This window comes from Pteropus medius, unplaced genomic scaffold (genome assembly GCF_902729225.1).
Source record: "Pteropus medius unplaced genomic scaffold, Ma_sr-lr_union100, whole genome shotgun sequence".
Taxonomy (NCBI): Eukaryota; Metazoa; Chordata; class Mammalia; order Chiroptera; family Pteropodidae; genus Pteropus; species Pteropus medius.
The window spans coordinates 8,093,662-8,106,107 of NW_024340699.1; the positions used below are offsets into that span (position 1 = coordinate 8,093,662).

At 48.1% G+C, this 12,446-nt stretch overlaps 1 protein-coding gene across 7 annotated transcripts in view; it reads left to right on the forward strand.

Moving 5' to 3' along the window:
- FBLL1 (fibrillarin like rRNA 2'-O-methyltransferase 1) overlaps positions 1–12,446 on the forward strand; it is an 85,041-nt gene continuing 72,595 nt past the window's right edge. The window contains exons 1-6 of one of the 7 annotated variants that reach the window (XR_005656026.1): positions 2–391; positions 1,467–2,841; positions 3,583–3,761; positions 4,707–4,816; positions 4,942–5,055; positions 6,085–6,391. Coding sequence is in view for 1 of the 7 variants with exons in the window: in XM_039877467.1 (XP_039733401.1) it covers positions 2,008–2,964 (957 nt within the window). In the remaining 6 variants the exon portion in view is untranslated. Of the gene's footprint in view, positions 392–1,466; positions 3,090–3,582; positions 3,762–4,706; positions 4,817–4,844; positions 5,056–6,084; positions 6,396–12,446 lie in introns of those variants that run through there. The other 6 variants (XR_005656025.1, XR_005656029.1, XR_005656023.1 and 3 more) reach the window with 6 other exon arrangements.

Below are 12,446 nucleotides of genomic sequence, written 5' to 3' on the forward strand. Positions count from 1 at the left end.
TCGGAGTAATGTTTGATTAAATATCTGGACAATATTTAGTCAAGTTGACAAATAAACTGAACTACTACAAGGTTTGATTTTGGGAAACTCCAGTCCACAGCACCAAGCATCGCTCATCATTTTAGAGAACACTCCACGATTTATAATGGGAGCAAGAGACTGTTTTTTGTGAACCATCCACCACAGGAATCATCCTTGCACTCTCTGACCTCCTGTCCACCTTCCAACATATAGACTCCGAGCCCCTATTCAGATGGCACTTTCGCCCTCAGGGAAAACCAGGTCGCTGCCCATGAATTTGAGACAAGAAGAGTCCTGGTCCAGGATGGAGTGGAAGCTTTGCTATGTGCACATTCAGTGCCCTCTGCCTGACATTTTTCCTGATCTTCAGGTGCGTTTGTCTCACTCTGAAGTAGGCACTTAGTCTCACTGATAGGGGGTCAGCTAGTTGTTGCACAACCTACACCACCTTCCCTGGCTTTTGGGTGGGCCGGAAAGCCAGCTCTAGGAGCTAAAGCGGCCCCGATTTGGTGTCGCTGTCCGTGGTGCTGACCGAACGTAAGCTTCCGCGTTGACGTGTTTGCTGTCCTTGGTGCTTCCCAACGGTTCTTTTTGTATGTACTCAAGATACCGCGGGCTAAAGCTTATTTTTCAAGCATAGACTAGAATTCAAGGATAAACATGAGATTTTGGCTCCTGCTGAGGTGTATTATAGGACTTAGAGCTCTGGCCTATGTGTCCCAATTCACACTGAAGAATCAACAGTTCCTTGCTGCCCCATATTCCCAGAACAGGTTCTGGGATTTAGCACAGTTGATGAAGAAAGCAGAGCTAAGTAGAAAGCAATCAAGGCTGCAGTTTTCAGGCTATTAGCCACAGCAGGAGAGCCACTGTATTTCGGCAGTCCCTAGCATGGAATTTCCCTCTTTCTGAGTTCTAGCTTGTAAATTCCAGCTTGTAAACACCTCTTGGATCAGTCTGCTTCATCTCACTGCACCACACACACACACTTCCATGACAGCCATGATCATCAATCACCATGACAGCCATCAGCAGCCTTGTTGTAGTAGTTCTAACTACCATCAATGGCAATTGCTGGGATCATTCCTTTAGGATAACATTTTCAAAGTAGTTAACTTAAGTCAGTGTGTAGGTACATTGTTTTGTCAGATGTGTGTACCAATTTGCATCCCCGCCAACCTTGTGTAAGAGTGCCAGAGCCACTCCCGGGTGGCAAAAGCTCAAACAGCAATACATATATTTAAAACAACAACAAAATGGTGTGTTTTAGTGTATATAAACTATATCCCAATAAGAAGATTGACCGGAAGAAATACATTCTAAAAACAAACAAACAAACAAAAATAAAACAGAGCTAAGGCTTATAGAGCACTTAGCATGCCATGGCTGGGGTAAGTGTATGTGGTGCTTTAAAACAAACCTCTGAGGGAAGTTCTGTTTTACAGATAGGAATGACGAGACGCAGATAGTTCAAGAAACTTGCTCAAGTTCAAACAAGATTCTGAGAGGGTCAGGTAAGCTTCCTGAGACCACACAGCAAGCGAATGGCACAGCGAGGACTGACTGAAGCCCATGCTTGTCTTCCCGTCTCCTTCCAAGGAGACGCCCGCTTCCCTGCGGCCTAAGAGAGGTGCCAGGGGTTCTTGAGAAAGTAGAAGATGAGGCAGGGAGACGGGGAGAGTTGCGAGGCGGCAGGCTGCATCAGCGCGCAGGCTGGGAAGAGGGGCTTCCGGGGCTACAGGGTCGCCCAAGCGGGCGTGATGCAATTACGCCAGTCGCTGCGTCAAAGGGCGGCTCCGAGGATGCGGGGACAGCGCTGGACCTGGTCCCGATCGCCGCCCACAGCGTCCCCGCCGCGACTAACCCTGCCGGCAGCCGCTGCCGCCAACCTTGGTCCCGCGCCAGGACCACCACCCCAAGCCACCGGAAACGGGGACGACCGCTGGGAACCACCGGACCCCTGACACCCGGCGCCCCGGGCGCGCCATGAAGTCGGCGGCGAGCTCGCGCGGGGGCGCGTCGGGGGGCCGCGGGGGCGGCGGCTGGGGCGGAGGGCGCGGCGGCAAGGGAGGAGGCGGAGACGCCGGCCCGGGGGGCAAGGGCGGTTCCGGAGCGCGGGCGCGCGGCTTCGGCGGCGGCCGGGGCCGGGGGCGCGGCGGCGGCGGCGGCGGGCAGCGGCGGGGCGGCGTGGCCAAGAGCAAGGGCCGCCGCAGGAAGGCGGCCAGCGCGGTGTCGGTGGAGCCGCACCGGCACGAGGGCGTCTTCATCTACCGCGGGGCGGAGGACGCGCTGGTCACGCTGAACATGGTGCCGGGCCACTCGGTGTACGGCGAGCGGCGGGTCACGGTGACCGAGGGCGGCGTCAAGCAGGAGTACCGCACGTGGAACCCCTTCCGCTCCAAGCTGGCCGCGGCCATCCTGGGCGGGGTCGACCAGATCCACATCAAGCCCAAGTCCAAAGTGCTGTACCTGGGCGCCGCCTCGGGGACCACCGTCTCCCACGTCTCCGACATCATCGGGCCCGACGGCCTGGTCTACGCGGTCGAGTTCTCCCACCGCGCCGGCCGCGATCTGGTCAACGTGGCCAAGAAGCGAACCAACATCATCCCGGTCCTGGAAGACGCCCGGCACCCGCTCAAATACCGCATGCTCATCGGGATGGTGGACGTGATTTTCGCCGACGTGGCCCAGCCGGACCAGTCCCGCATCGTGGCCCTGAACGCCCACACCTTCCTTCGCAACGGGGGCCACTTCCTCATTTCCATCAAGGCCAACTGCATCGACTCCACTGCGTCTGCCGAGGCCGTGTTTGCTTCTGAGGTGAGAAAGTTGCAGCAGGAGAACTTAAAGCCTCAAGAGCAACTGACCCTTGAGCCCTATGAGAGGGACCACGCCGTGGTCGTGGGGGTCTACCGGCCCCTTCCTAAGAGTGGCAGCAAGTAGCACCCAGCGCGGGCTGTCTCCGAGATCCCCCCAAGACTGTGCTGTGTTCAGTGTGACTATGTATGTGTTTTCTTCGTGTTTTTTCTTTCTTTTGTTTTTCTATTAAATGGCATAAAGAAACAGTCCCCAGGTGTATCAGTGAGGCCAGATTGGGTTTTGCTTCAGTGACAATCCCCAAATCCCTAAGACAGCTGGTGATAGGGGCCCATCAAGGTGTAACAGCCTGTGCTTACTCTAATCAGAGCTGTGCTTACTCTAATCACTCGGGGCACTGACTCCCCAGGGCCCCTCTTCACACTTGCTTCCTTATCACAAGGGGGGTGAGGAGAGCTGTGGAATTGCTAATGAGTTTGTGAAGTCCCCCTTGGAACTGAGGGGCACTTTCTATACATTTGCCAAGTCACATGAGCAACCCTGATTCCAGGGAGTGCCGTTGGATATTGGTGGACAGTATTATAGTCTAACACACCCAGTCTGTCTGACTCCAAGCCAGAGTTCTATATATATTTAGAACAATATATATTTAGTAGTTTTCAGCTAAGCGCTTTTGCAGTCCCTTAGTCCATTTAATCATCACCCCAGCCCTGAGATGGCTTTGTTCCCATTTCCCATTCACAGGCGAAGCAAATGGCTTCTGAAAGGTGAACTGATCACCCAAGTTTACAGAGCCTGTGAGGAGGTGGAACTTCAATGCCAGTCTATTCAGCTCTAATCCACTGCTATTTCCTTTACACTAGTGGATTCTTACCTCTCTTCCACATGGTCCACACTGGACAGACCGCAAGTCTCAAAACAGGGTACATACCATACACAGCTGGCTCTTTGGCTGCATTGTGTTCTTTCTTCCACTCTGTGCTACCCTTTTCTTAAATTTCAAAATAGCAAATCAAGGCAGACTGTTCCCACTGTAAGGCATAACATACCCAAAGTACTGTCAGCAGGTGTCGGAGAAACAGTCTGAAAAGTGACTCTCTCAAAGTAGCTGGCTCTAAAGGGCATTTCCTCCAGACTCCGAGTTGCTGGACTCAGTACATTCAATTCTGGTTCTGCAAACCAGCCTGAAGGGAGCGGGAGAGTGAACAATCAATCCCAAGAGAGCTGGGAATGCCCCTAGACCAGGCGTTAATAAAGACTTTTATTCATTCATTCACTCAGACATTCGAAAAATGCCCATTGCCAATTGCCAGGGCAGTCAATGCATTGTCTGGGAGTGATTGCTCACTAATGCATCATTTGGAGAGTGGCTCTGCCTTTCCAAAGATGTGCTTGGGCAGAGATTGAGGTTAGTCTGCATTTTCTGAGGACATACTTTTTGAACCAAAAAAAGAAGACTAATCAGATTTTTAAAAAGGCAGCCACCCCTCTACTCCTACCCCACCCCCAGTGCCCCACCACATGCACACAAAAGATACAATGCAGAGCGAGAGCTACGGTTCGGATTTGTTGGCCAGACTGACTCAGGAAGAAGGGGGTGAATGGAGTAAATGTCTACGAAAACCCAAACCAGACATTTCCATAAAGAGCATGAAATCTTCATTAGAACTCTGCAAAGCAAGGATTATAATTCCCATTTAACAGGTAGGAAACTCCAGTTCAGAGAGATGACGTGACTTGCTTAAGGCCCCCGGTGAGGCTCACAGCCAGAAATCAAAACCATAGGAGGCAGAGGCCAAAATCTGTGGCCTTTCCATGGAGGTCAGTGCTGGCTCCTTTGCTTTGAAAGGCCTTTTCTCCAATCCTAGGCTATTGCTGGGCTGATACCCTGAGACTGGAGCTGGATGCCCAGGAAACAGGAAGATTACTTCCAGAATCTTACAGGATCCAGCCCCTCCTCAGAGGCAGCTCAGCCTCTGTAAGAAGTTCTTGGTTCTTCCTTGCAGGGTGTCTGTCCCCTATCCTGGGGGACAGCACAGGGGAAACTTGACCTATTTCCTTGGCATGAGCACTCCCACATACTCACACAGGGACAATTCATAGTCCAGGTCTGAAGCTGCTTGAAGTAGGACCATCAGTGGAGAAATGGCATGAAAACAACCTCGTAAAGAATGTCTCTGAGTTGCAGATGGGTTCCTGGGCCAATGGAATGACATGGTAAGTACTAAGAGAAATATGGGAATAAAGACTAAGGGAATATAGAAGGGAAACTAAAACCTGGTTTTGGAGAATAAGGGTGGGGGTCAGTATGAGACTGAAGCTCCATTGGGCAGTAAGTCCCAGGAAATAGGGAGCAGTGACACCGGGCACCTGACCTGCTCAGAGCTGAGAATGCTTTGGTTTCCAGAAGTCATTAAATTGAGATCTCTAGGTGTCTTAGACTGCTCACGCTACCATAACAAAATACTAAGGTCCGGGTGGCTTAAATAATTCACATTTATTTCACACAGTTCTGGAGGCTAAAAGTCCAAGGTCAAGGTGCCAGTGGGGTTGGTTTCTGGTGAAGCCTTTCTCCTTGCTTTGCTGATGGCTGCCTTTTCCCTATGTCTTCACATGGCCTTTTCTCTGTGTACGTAAGGGAAAGAGAGCGATTGAGAGAGGGCAGGGACGGAGGAGAGAAGAGGTGGGAAGAATGGAGAGAGGGAGGAGAGAAGAGAGGGAGAGATCTCAGCTGTCTCTCATAAGGATATCAGTTCTATCAAATTAGGGCTCTGCCCTTATGATTTCATTTAACCATAATTACCTCCATGAAGGCCTCATCTCCAAACGAAATCACATTGACAGAGCTTTAACATTTGAACTTGAGGGAACACAATTCAGCCTGTAACACTAGAGCCGGATGGGAACTTTCAGCTAAAAAGCCTGTTTATTGGCTATGAGAATTGCCTGAGGAAGCCCATGTGCCATGTGCAACACCTGCACAGAGCTCTGCATGTTCTTCCTTCCTCCTGTTTTTCCTGTTAACTGTCAATATAAGATAAGGTAGTTGAGAATTGAGTTAGCGTAAAGGCCTGGGGTTGTGTTGGCGTGGTGGGCACCGAGCAGAGCTTCTGAGGGGTCCAGTGTAGGCTGAGAGCTGGGTGGAACTTGCTGCTGAGCTTCAGAGAATCAGCAACCTGGCAGGAGCCATGGCGGAGCCTGGCGTAAGCATCTGTGGGTGGCCAGCTGAAATCACTTCTGCGGCAGGTGCAGTGAGGTGGAAGCTGATGCTCAAAGACCACAGGAGATGAACCTTGTGCCAAAGGGAGCTGGTAAAGGTCAGCGGGGAAGAACACACAGACCTGGCCTCCCACCCACCCTCCGTCAGCCTCTCCCTGCCCAGATGCCTCCTGGGATGAAGGAAGAATGGCGAGGGAGAAACCATGAGGGGACAGACCTTTGACCAAAAGGAACTGTTTTAAACTAGAAGAAACCAACTTCCTTTAAACTGGCGGCTTCCCTCCCAGCTGCAGTCCTGCTACCAAGCAAGATGCTTTCATACATCTGAGCCTCAGTGAGTACGTTTGGATTCTAATACATTCATATTTACCAGGCACTTATGATGTCTCAGGCATAGAGCCAAGCATTTATTGGATTTTAAAATGTGTTGGTTTAAAACTAATAACAAGGACAAGCATTTCAGAAAATACTGATACGTCAATGTTCAGCTTAGTGAATTGCTGTAAAATGAGCACTGCTGTCAGAGGTTCCCCTAAGAGTTGTGTGGCCCGGTTGTGGCTCCACACAACTTAAACTCCTCCTCGCCCCGCATCTGTCCTATACTGTGCAAGGCCTCACGATCCATATCTGTAGTATACTCCCAGCCCTCAAGTTCGAGATGCATTTCCATGCCCTTCAAACAGCCTCCTTTAAGACAGCCCTTGGGACTTGAGTTGCAAACTGGGAGTGTGGTCTTCCCTCAGGAGGCTGGCCTGGAAGACGTGGAAGCAGGCTCAGGTTGCTCAGGCGGGGTTCCCGGAGCCTGATGCCTGGTCTCAGGTGGGGGCATGGGCTCCTGGGGGGCATGGCAGTTGTCCCCTATGGACCCTTTGCTCCGTGGAGAAAGGTGCAGACAGAGAAAGGTCACAGCACAGTCCTCTAAAGTACAGGGCCGAGGGCAGTGTCCTTGGTTGCTCATGTCCAAGAGTGGCCCTTATGCCAGCATTCCTCCTGAAAGAAACAAGGTCAACTCTTCAAGTCATCTTCCAGGCCCTTGGGCCAAAAGGAAGCTCTTCTGAAACCTCTAGTTTCATGTCCTGATGGAGACACCATTGACTGTGCACATATGGTGTGTCAGGTGCTTCCAGACACCTTGTTTAACCCTGGGAGGCAAGTGTTATCACCCCAAAGTCAGAGATGAGGAAACGGAGGCTCAGGAAAGTGCTGTGAATCACCCAAGGTGGTATAGCTAGAAAGTGGCAGATCAGGGATGCTATGGAGCAGATTGGAGCCCTTCTCTAAGTCAGTGAAATTAAAATCCGATGCTCGGCAGTGGCGGAGGGCCTGGTTTCAGTATTTTGATAAGCCCCCAGGTGATTCTAATGTGCACTCAGGACTGCCACCGACTCTTTAAAATCGTACACCATTCTTGTCATTGATTGGGACAGGCAGACTTAGGATAGTGTTTTGAATGACAGCTGAGCTTTTCTGTGGCGCCTGTTGGTACCTGAGGCCTCTGGGACAGCACAGGATGCTCCCCCAGATTCCAAAGAGAAGGAGGGTTGAAGCCAGTGCCCGAAAAAGTTATTGATGTACTGCGTGCAGATCATGTTAGGAGCTCAGCTGGGCTGGGAGAGAGCCCCGAGCTGCCAGGTGTCGGAGCAGCTCAGAAATGAAGGAGCTAAAGATGAAGGCATTAAGTGTTTGCTGGTGTCCCCGGCTTATAGTGGTGCGACTTATGATTTTTCAACTTTACAGTGGTGCAAAAGTGATACATATTTAGTAGAAACCGAACTTCGAATTCCAAATATTGATCTTTTCCCCAGCTAGAGATAAGTGGGCGCAGTATTCTTTCGCGATGCTGGCAGCAGCCCTGAGGTCACAAGAGTAAACAACCGGTACTCTGCAGTGTGCGGCGTTTCCCGCGCTTTGTTTGGATATTGTGTTTTCCCGTCCCATGACGTCTGCAAAAGGCCTGTCTCTGCACTAGGTCGCGTTCAGCTGTGCGCGTTTATGGTGAATCCCCATGCAACTATTCTGGTTTTCATTTTCAGCACGGTATTCAATATTTATTATACAGTCGGCTTCGTGTTCGATGACTCTGCCCAACTGTAGGTGATGTGAGTGTCCTGAGCACGGTTCGGGCAAGCTTAGCTAAGCTAGGATGCTTGGTAGGTTCGGTGTGTTACATGCATTTTCAACTTTGATATCTTTAACTTCTGATGGGTTTGTCGGGATGAAACCCCATGGTAAGTCGAGGAGCATCTGTCCTTATTGCCATGGAATCAGCAAGAAGCTAAAACTGGAGAAAATGCCGACTCCCCCTGTTTTATTTCCCTCATGGAATGGGGCACACTAGTCAAGGGTCGGAGCGATCAGAGCTATGTGGGGGCCAGCTCACTGTTGAGGGTACCCCAAATAAAAGGCTCTGGCATCTTATGGCCCCTGAGGTGGGTGGTGCAGGGACGGGGCTAGGAGTGGGAAAGTTCTGAGTACTGATTCAAAGCGGGGAAAAGTGTCTTCAAGGTCCCCACTCTTCCCTCCAGAGTGAGACAGAAGTAAGTGCCTGAAGGAGACCTCTGTCTAAGGCCTCAGATAAGGGGACCAAGAAATGGAGGTGATGGATGAGAATGTACATCACCGTCCTGGGTGCTGTGTCCAGTGTGGGGGGGACAGTTTCCCCATGAGGTGTGCCACGTAAAGCCTTTGCGATCATCTCTGTTCGGGCCTGAAAGATTGCACATCAGTTTTCAGTCACGAACTGGGCTCCACAATGTTCATCTCCTCATCCAGACGCTAGGTAGGGTTCCCAATACTTAAGTTGGTTTGAAGGGGCTTTTGTGTTTCTCAAGCAAAAACATTTACAAAATTTTGCCTTTTTATTTTTCTTTTATTTCTCGTGTTTGTCGTTTCCCCTCCGTGGTGGCCACCAAGCCCCCCATTGGCTATGGCTCCAGGTCCACTGTCCTTCGGGCACTTCTCTACCCAGTGCCTCCAGAGGCACTCAGGTGTCTCGAAGCATCACTCAGGAATTCTGGCTGTGTGCAGTAGCTGTTGTGCCTGACAGAATGTTCTGTCTCTGCCGCATAATCAAGATTTCTGAGGAAGAAACCGGCAGTAGTTTTTATGGAGAACATTGTGTTTCTCATCTTTTTGTGTGATTTTAATCTTCTCCCACCCAAACCTCTTTCTTCCCCACTTATTTGTCCACCTCACTGCCTTTAGGAACCCCAAATCCAAGCCCACGAGGACTCCCAACCCCTTTTGGTGCACCATCTCTGCACCCGCCCTCTGCTCTCTGCCCATGTCCTCACATCCCTCCTTGCCTGGCTAAGATTTCATGGTCCATCGTTATAGTCACTTCCTTGCTTAATTCTTTGCCCTTCTTGCCTTCACTTCTGCTCACAAACTGGCCAATTCTCTTAATCCAATTGTGTCTCGGAGTAAATTATTAAATGGAAACTAAGCCACCAATACATGCTACTGACCTCCATTTTCCTAAGACCACAAGTTCATTGTTAAGTTATCAGGTGACCAAAGTTTCTCTTCTTCATAACATGAACCACCAGCCTCCGTCCTTTGACAGAGGGTTCTCTGCCACCTGCTGCCAGCCCCTAGTCCACTGCCCCATATTTTAGGTTTCTGTTCTCCAGCAGCATTCCATTTCTGGTTCCACCTTCTATGTCGGTTGGGGTTGGTATGTCAGATGGGATAACGCTGTGGAAACAAACCCCAAAACTCTGCCCAAATGAAGAGTTTGTTTTCTTCCTCACACTGCAGTACCTTCAGTATTTTGAGGGAGAGGGGCCTCTGTTAATTTTAGTCACTTAGAGATCTGAGCTATCAGCGCAGCCACCATCTCGAATGCTGCTGGCTGTGATAGTAAAGGGGAGATGGCCTGGAACATCTCAAACGGGTGACTGAGTGTGCCGGTCAAGAAATGGCACTCATCATGTCCAGTCACGGCTCACTGGTTGGCCAGAACTAGGCCTATGAACCTGCTCGACCACAAGGGGGCCAGGAAGTGAGCTCCTCTTACGTGTCTGAGAGGGAATTCTGACCTCTGCTGAGCATTAGGGTGACAGGTGACCGCAGGGGGGTCTGTTGTCAGCCTTATTCTGCATGTGGCGAGGCGCACGGAAGTTAAGTATACCTGAACGTATGCCTTTAAGTCAGAGCAAGATTGGAACCCTGCTTTAAAAAAATTATATATATATTTTAAATCAAGGTATAATTGACATACAACATTATATTAGTTTTAGGTGCACAACACGATTCGCTTTTCAGAATACTTGCTTTTAACCACTGCTCTACACTGCCTCTCAAGACATCAGGAAATATGTAAATTTTTACCTTCTTGTTATTGTCACGTAACTTGATTGCGATGTGCATAGAGAATGTGGTCTTTTTAAAAAATGTACTGAGTCTTACTCTATGATCTTGCACCTGATCAACTTTCGTAAATGCCCCGCATGTGCTTGAGAAGAATGTGTGCTCTCATTGCTGGATGCAAAACTCAATGGATGTCAAGCTTAACTGTGGTGTTCAAACGTATATTTCGTTGTTTTTGTTTGTTTTCTTGCTTGAGCTATCAATGATTGAGAGAGGGGCCGAGATCTCCCACTGCAATGGTACTTTCATGCCTGAAAGTTTCATCAATGTTAACTGTATTTCCTGGCTATTTTATTACTTGCACATATATTTTATTGGGTTTTTTTTTTGGTTAATTGACATTTTCGTGATTATGTAATAACCCTATTTCTTTTTATACTTTTTATTTTTCAGTTATAGTTGGCATACAATATATTTGTTTCAGGTGCACAACGTAGTGATTAGACATTTATATACTTCACTAAGTGATCACCCTGATAAGTCCAGTACCCATCTGACACTGTACATAGTTATTACAGTATTATCGACTATATTCCTTACGCTGTACATTACATCTCCATGACTGTTTTGTAACTACCAATTTGTGCTTCCCAATCCCTTTTCCTTTTTTGACTACCCCCAATACCCTTCCCATCTGGTAACCCTCAAAATGTTCTCTGTATCTGAGTTTGTTTTGTTTATTCTTTAGATTCCACATGTGAGTAGAATCATATGGCATTTGGTAATGACCTTATTTCCGATAATGGCTTTTATGTTCAGGATTATTTTGCTCATCTTAGTATGGGTACATAGGGTTTCTTTTGCTGTTTGCGCGATCTGTTTTTACCCCTTCAATTTCAAAGTATCCAGGTCCTTTTACTTTTGTTAACATTTATTATTAAAAGTATATAGATTTTTTTCTTTTAAAGCCAATCGCCTTTAATTGGCAAGTTTAATCCATTATGATGAGAAAAAGCACTTAGACACCAGAATATAGAGATACTGAATTTTTTTCTATCTTTTTTTCATGTAACTTATAGTTCTGCTTTTTCTCTATTGATTGTTCTTTCTTGCTTGGATATTATAACCTAATCATTTTTTATTTATTTGAATAACATTCTGGTGCCAAATGCTACTTGCCCAAGAGTGAGAGGGTGTTTGTTTTTAAGCACTGGCATGAGTGAGAATTAGGGTTGAGCTTTGGTTCTGCTGATACCTTGCTCTGTGACCTAGGGCAATTCGACTTCTCTGAGCTTTTATTTCTCTCCGTAAAATCCCGAGTTTGAATCAGCAGTCTGTGAGATTCCTTCTAACTCTTGGATTCTCTGTTCCATCACTTGAGTAGCCACTGGCTGGTGGTCTGTGAAAAGATCCTAGGGCATCTCTGATCTAAAATTTCCTCTTAGGCTAGGAATTGTCCCCGCCCCTCACCCCAGCCTTATTGAGATAAGAGCCTCTTTAAGATTCCAGATGGTCTTCCTTTCTTCACAGAATTGGGAAGATTTCAGACTAAAGTAGCATTATGAAAAGGGACCCAAGAAAAATGTCAATAATTTAGTTTTACTTACTTGTCCAGAATTGGTTGAATTATAAACTTCATAATTCGGATCAAGAGAAGGAATTGGCTGTGATGACACAGTGTGAGTGGTTATTTTGTATCTTTTTTTAAAAAAAAGATTTAGGTATAACCGATACACAATGAACTGCACTTATTTAAAAAAGACAACTTGAGTTTTGACATAGGTATATACCTGTGAACCTATCACCAGTTAAGATATGGACATAGCCATCACCCCCACAAGCTTCCTCCCGACCCTTGCTAATCCCTGTCTCCTTCCGGTCCCTGGACCCACACAGCATAGTGAGTTTTTTCAATACTGGATACTGAAACAACTGGGTGAGGATGGGATGGAGTTAACTAGGATGGAGGCTAAGGGAACTTTTTGGAATGATGGAAGTATCTTGGGAGTGGTGATTAGATGGGTGTATAAATTTATCAAACTTATTTACGTTATTGTACTTAAATCATGCCTCAATAA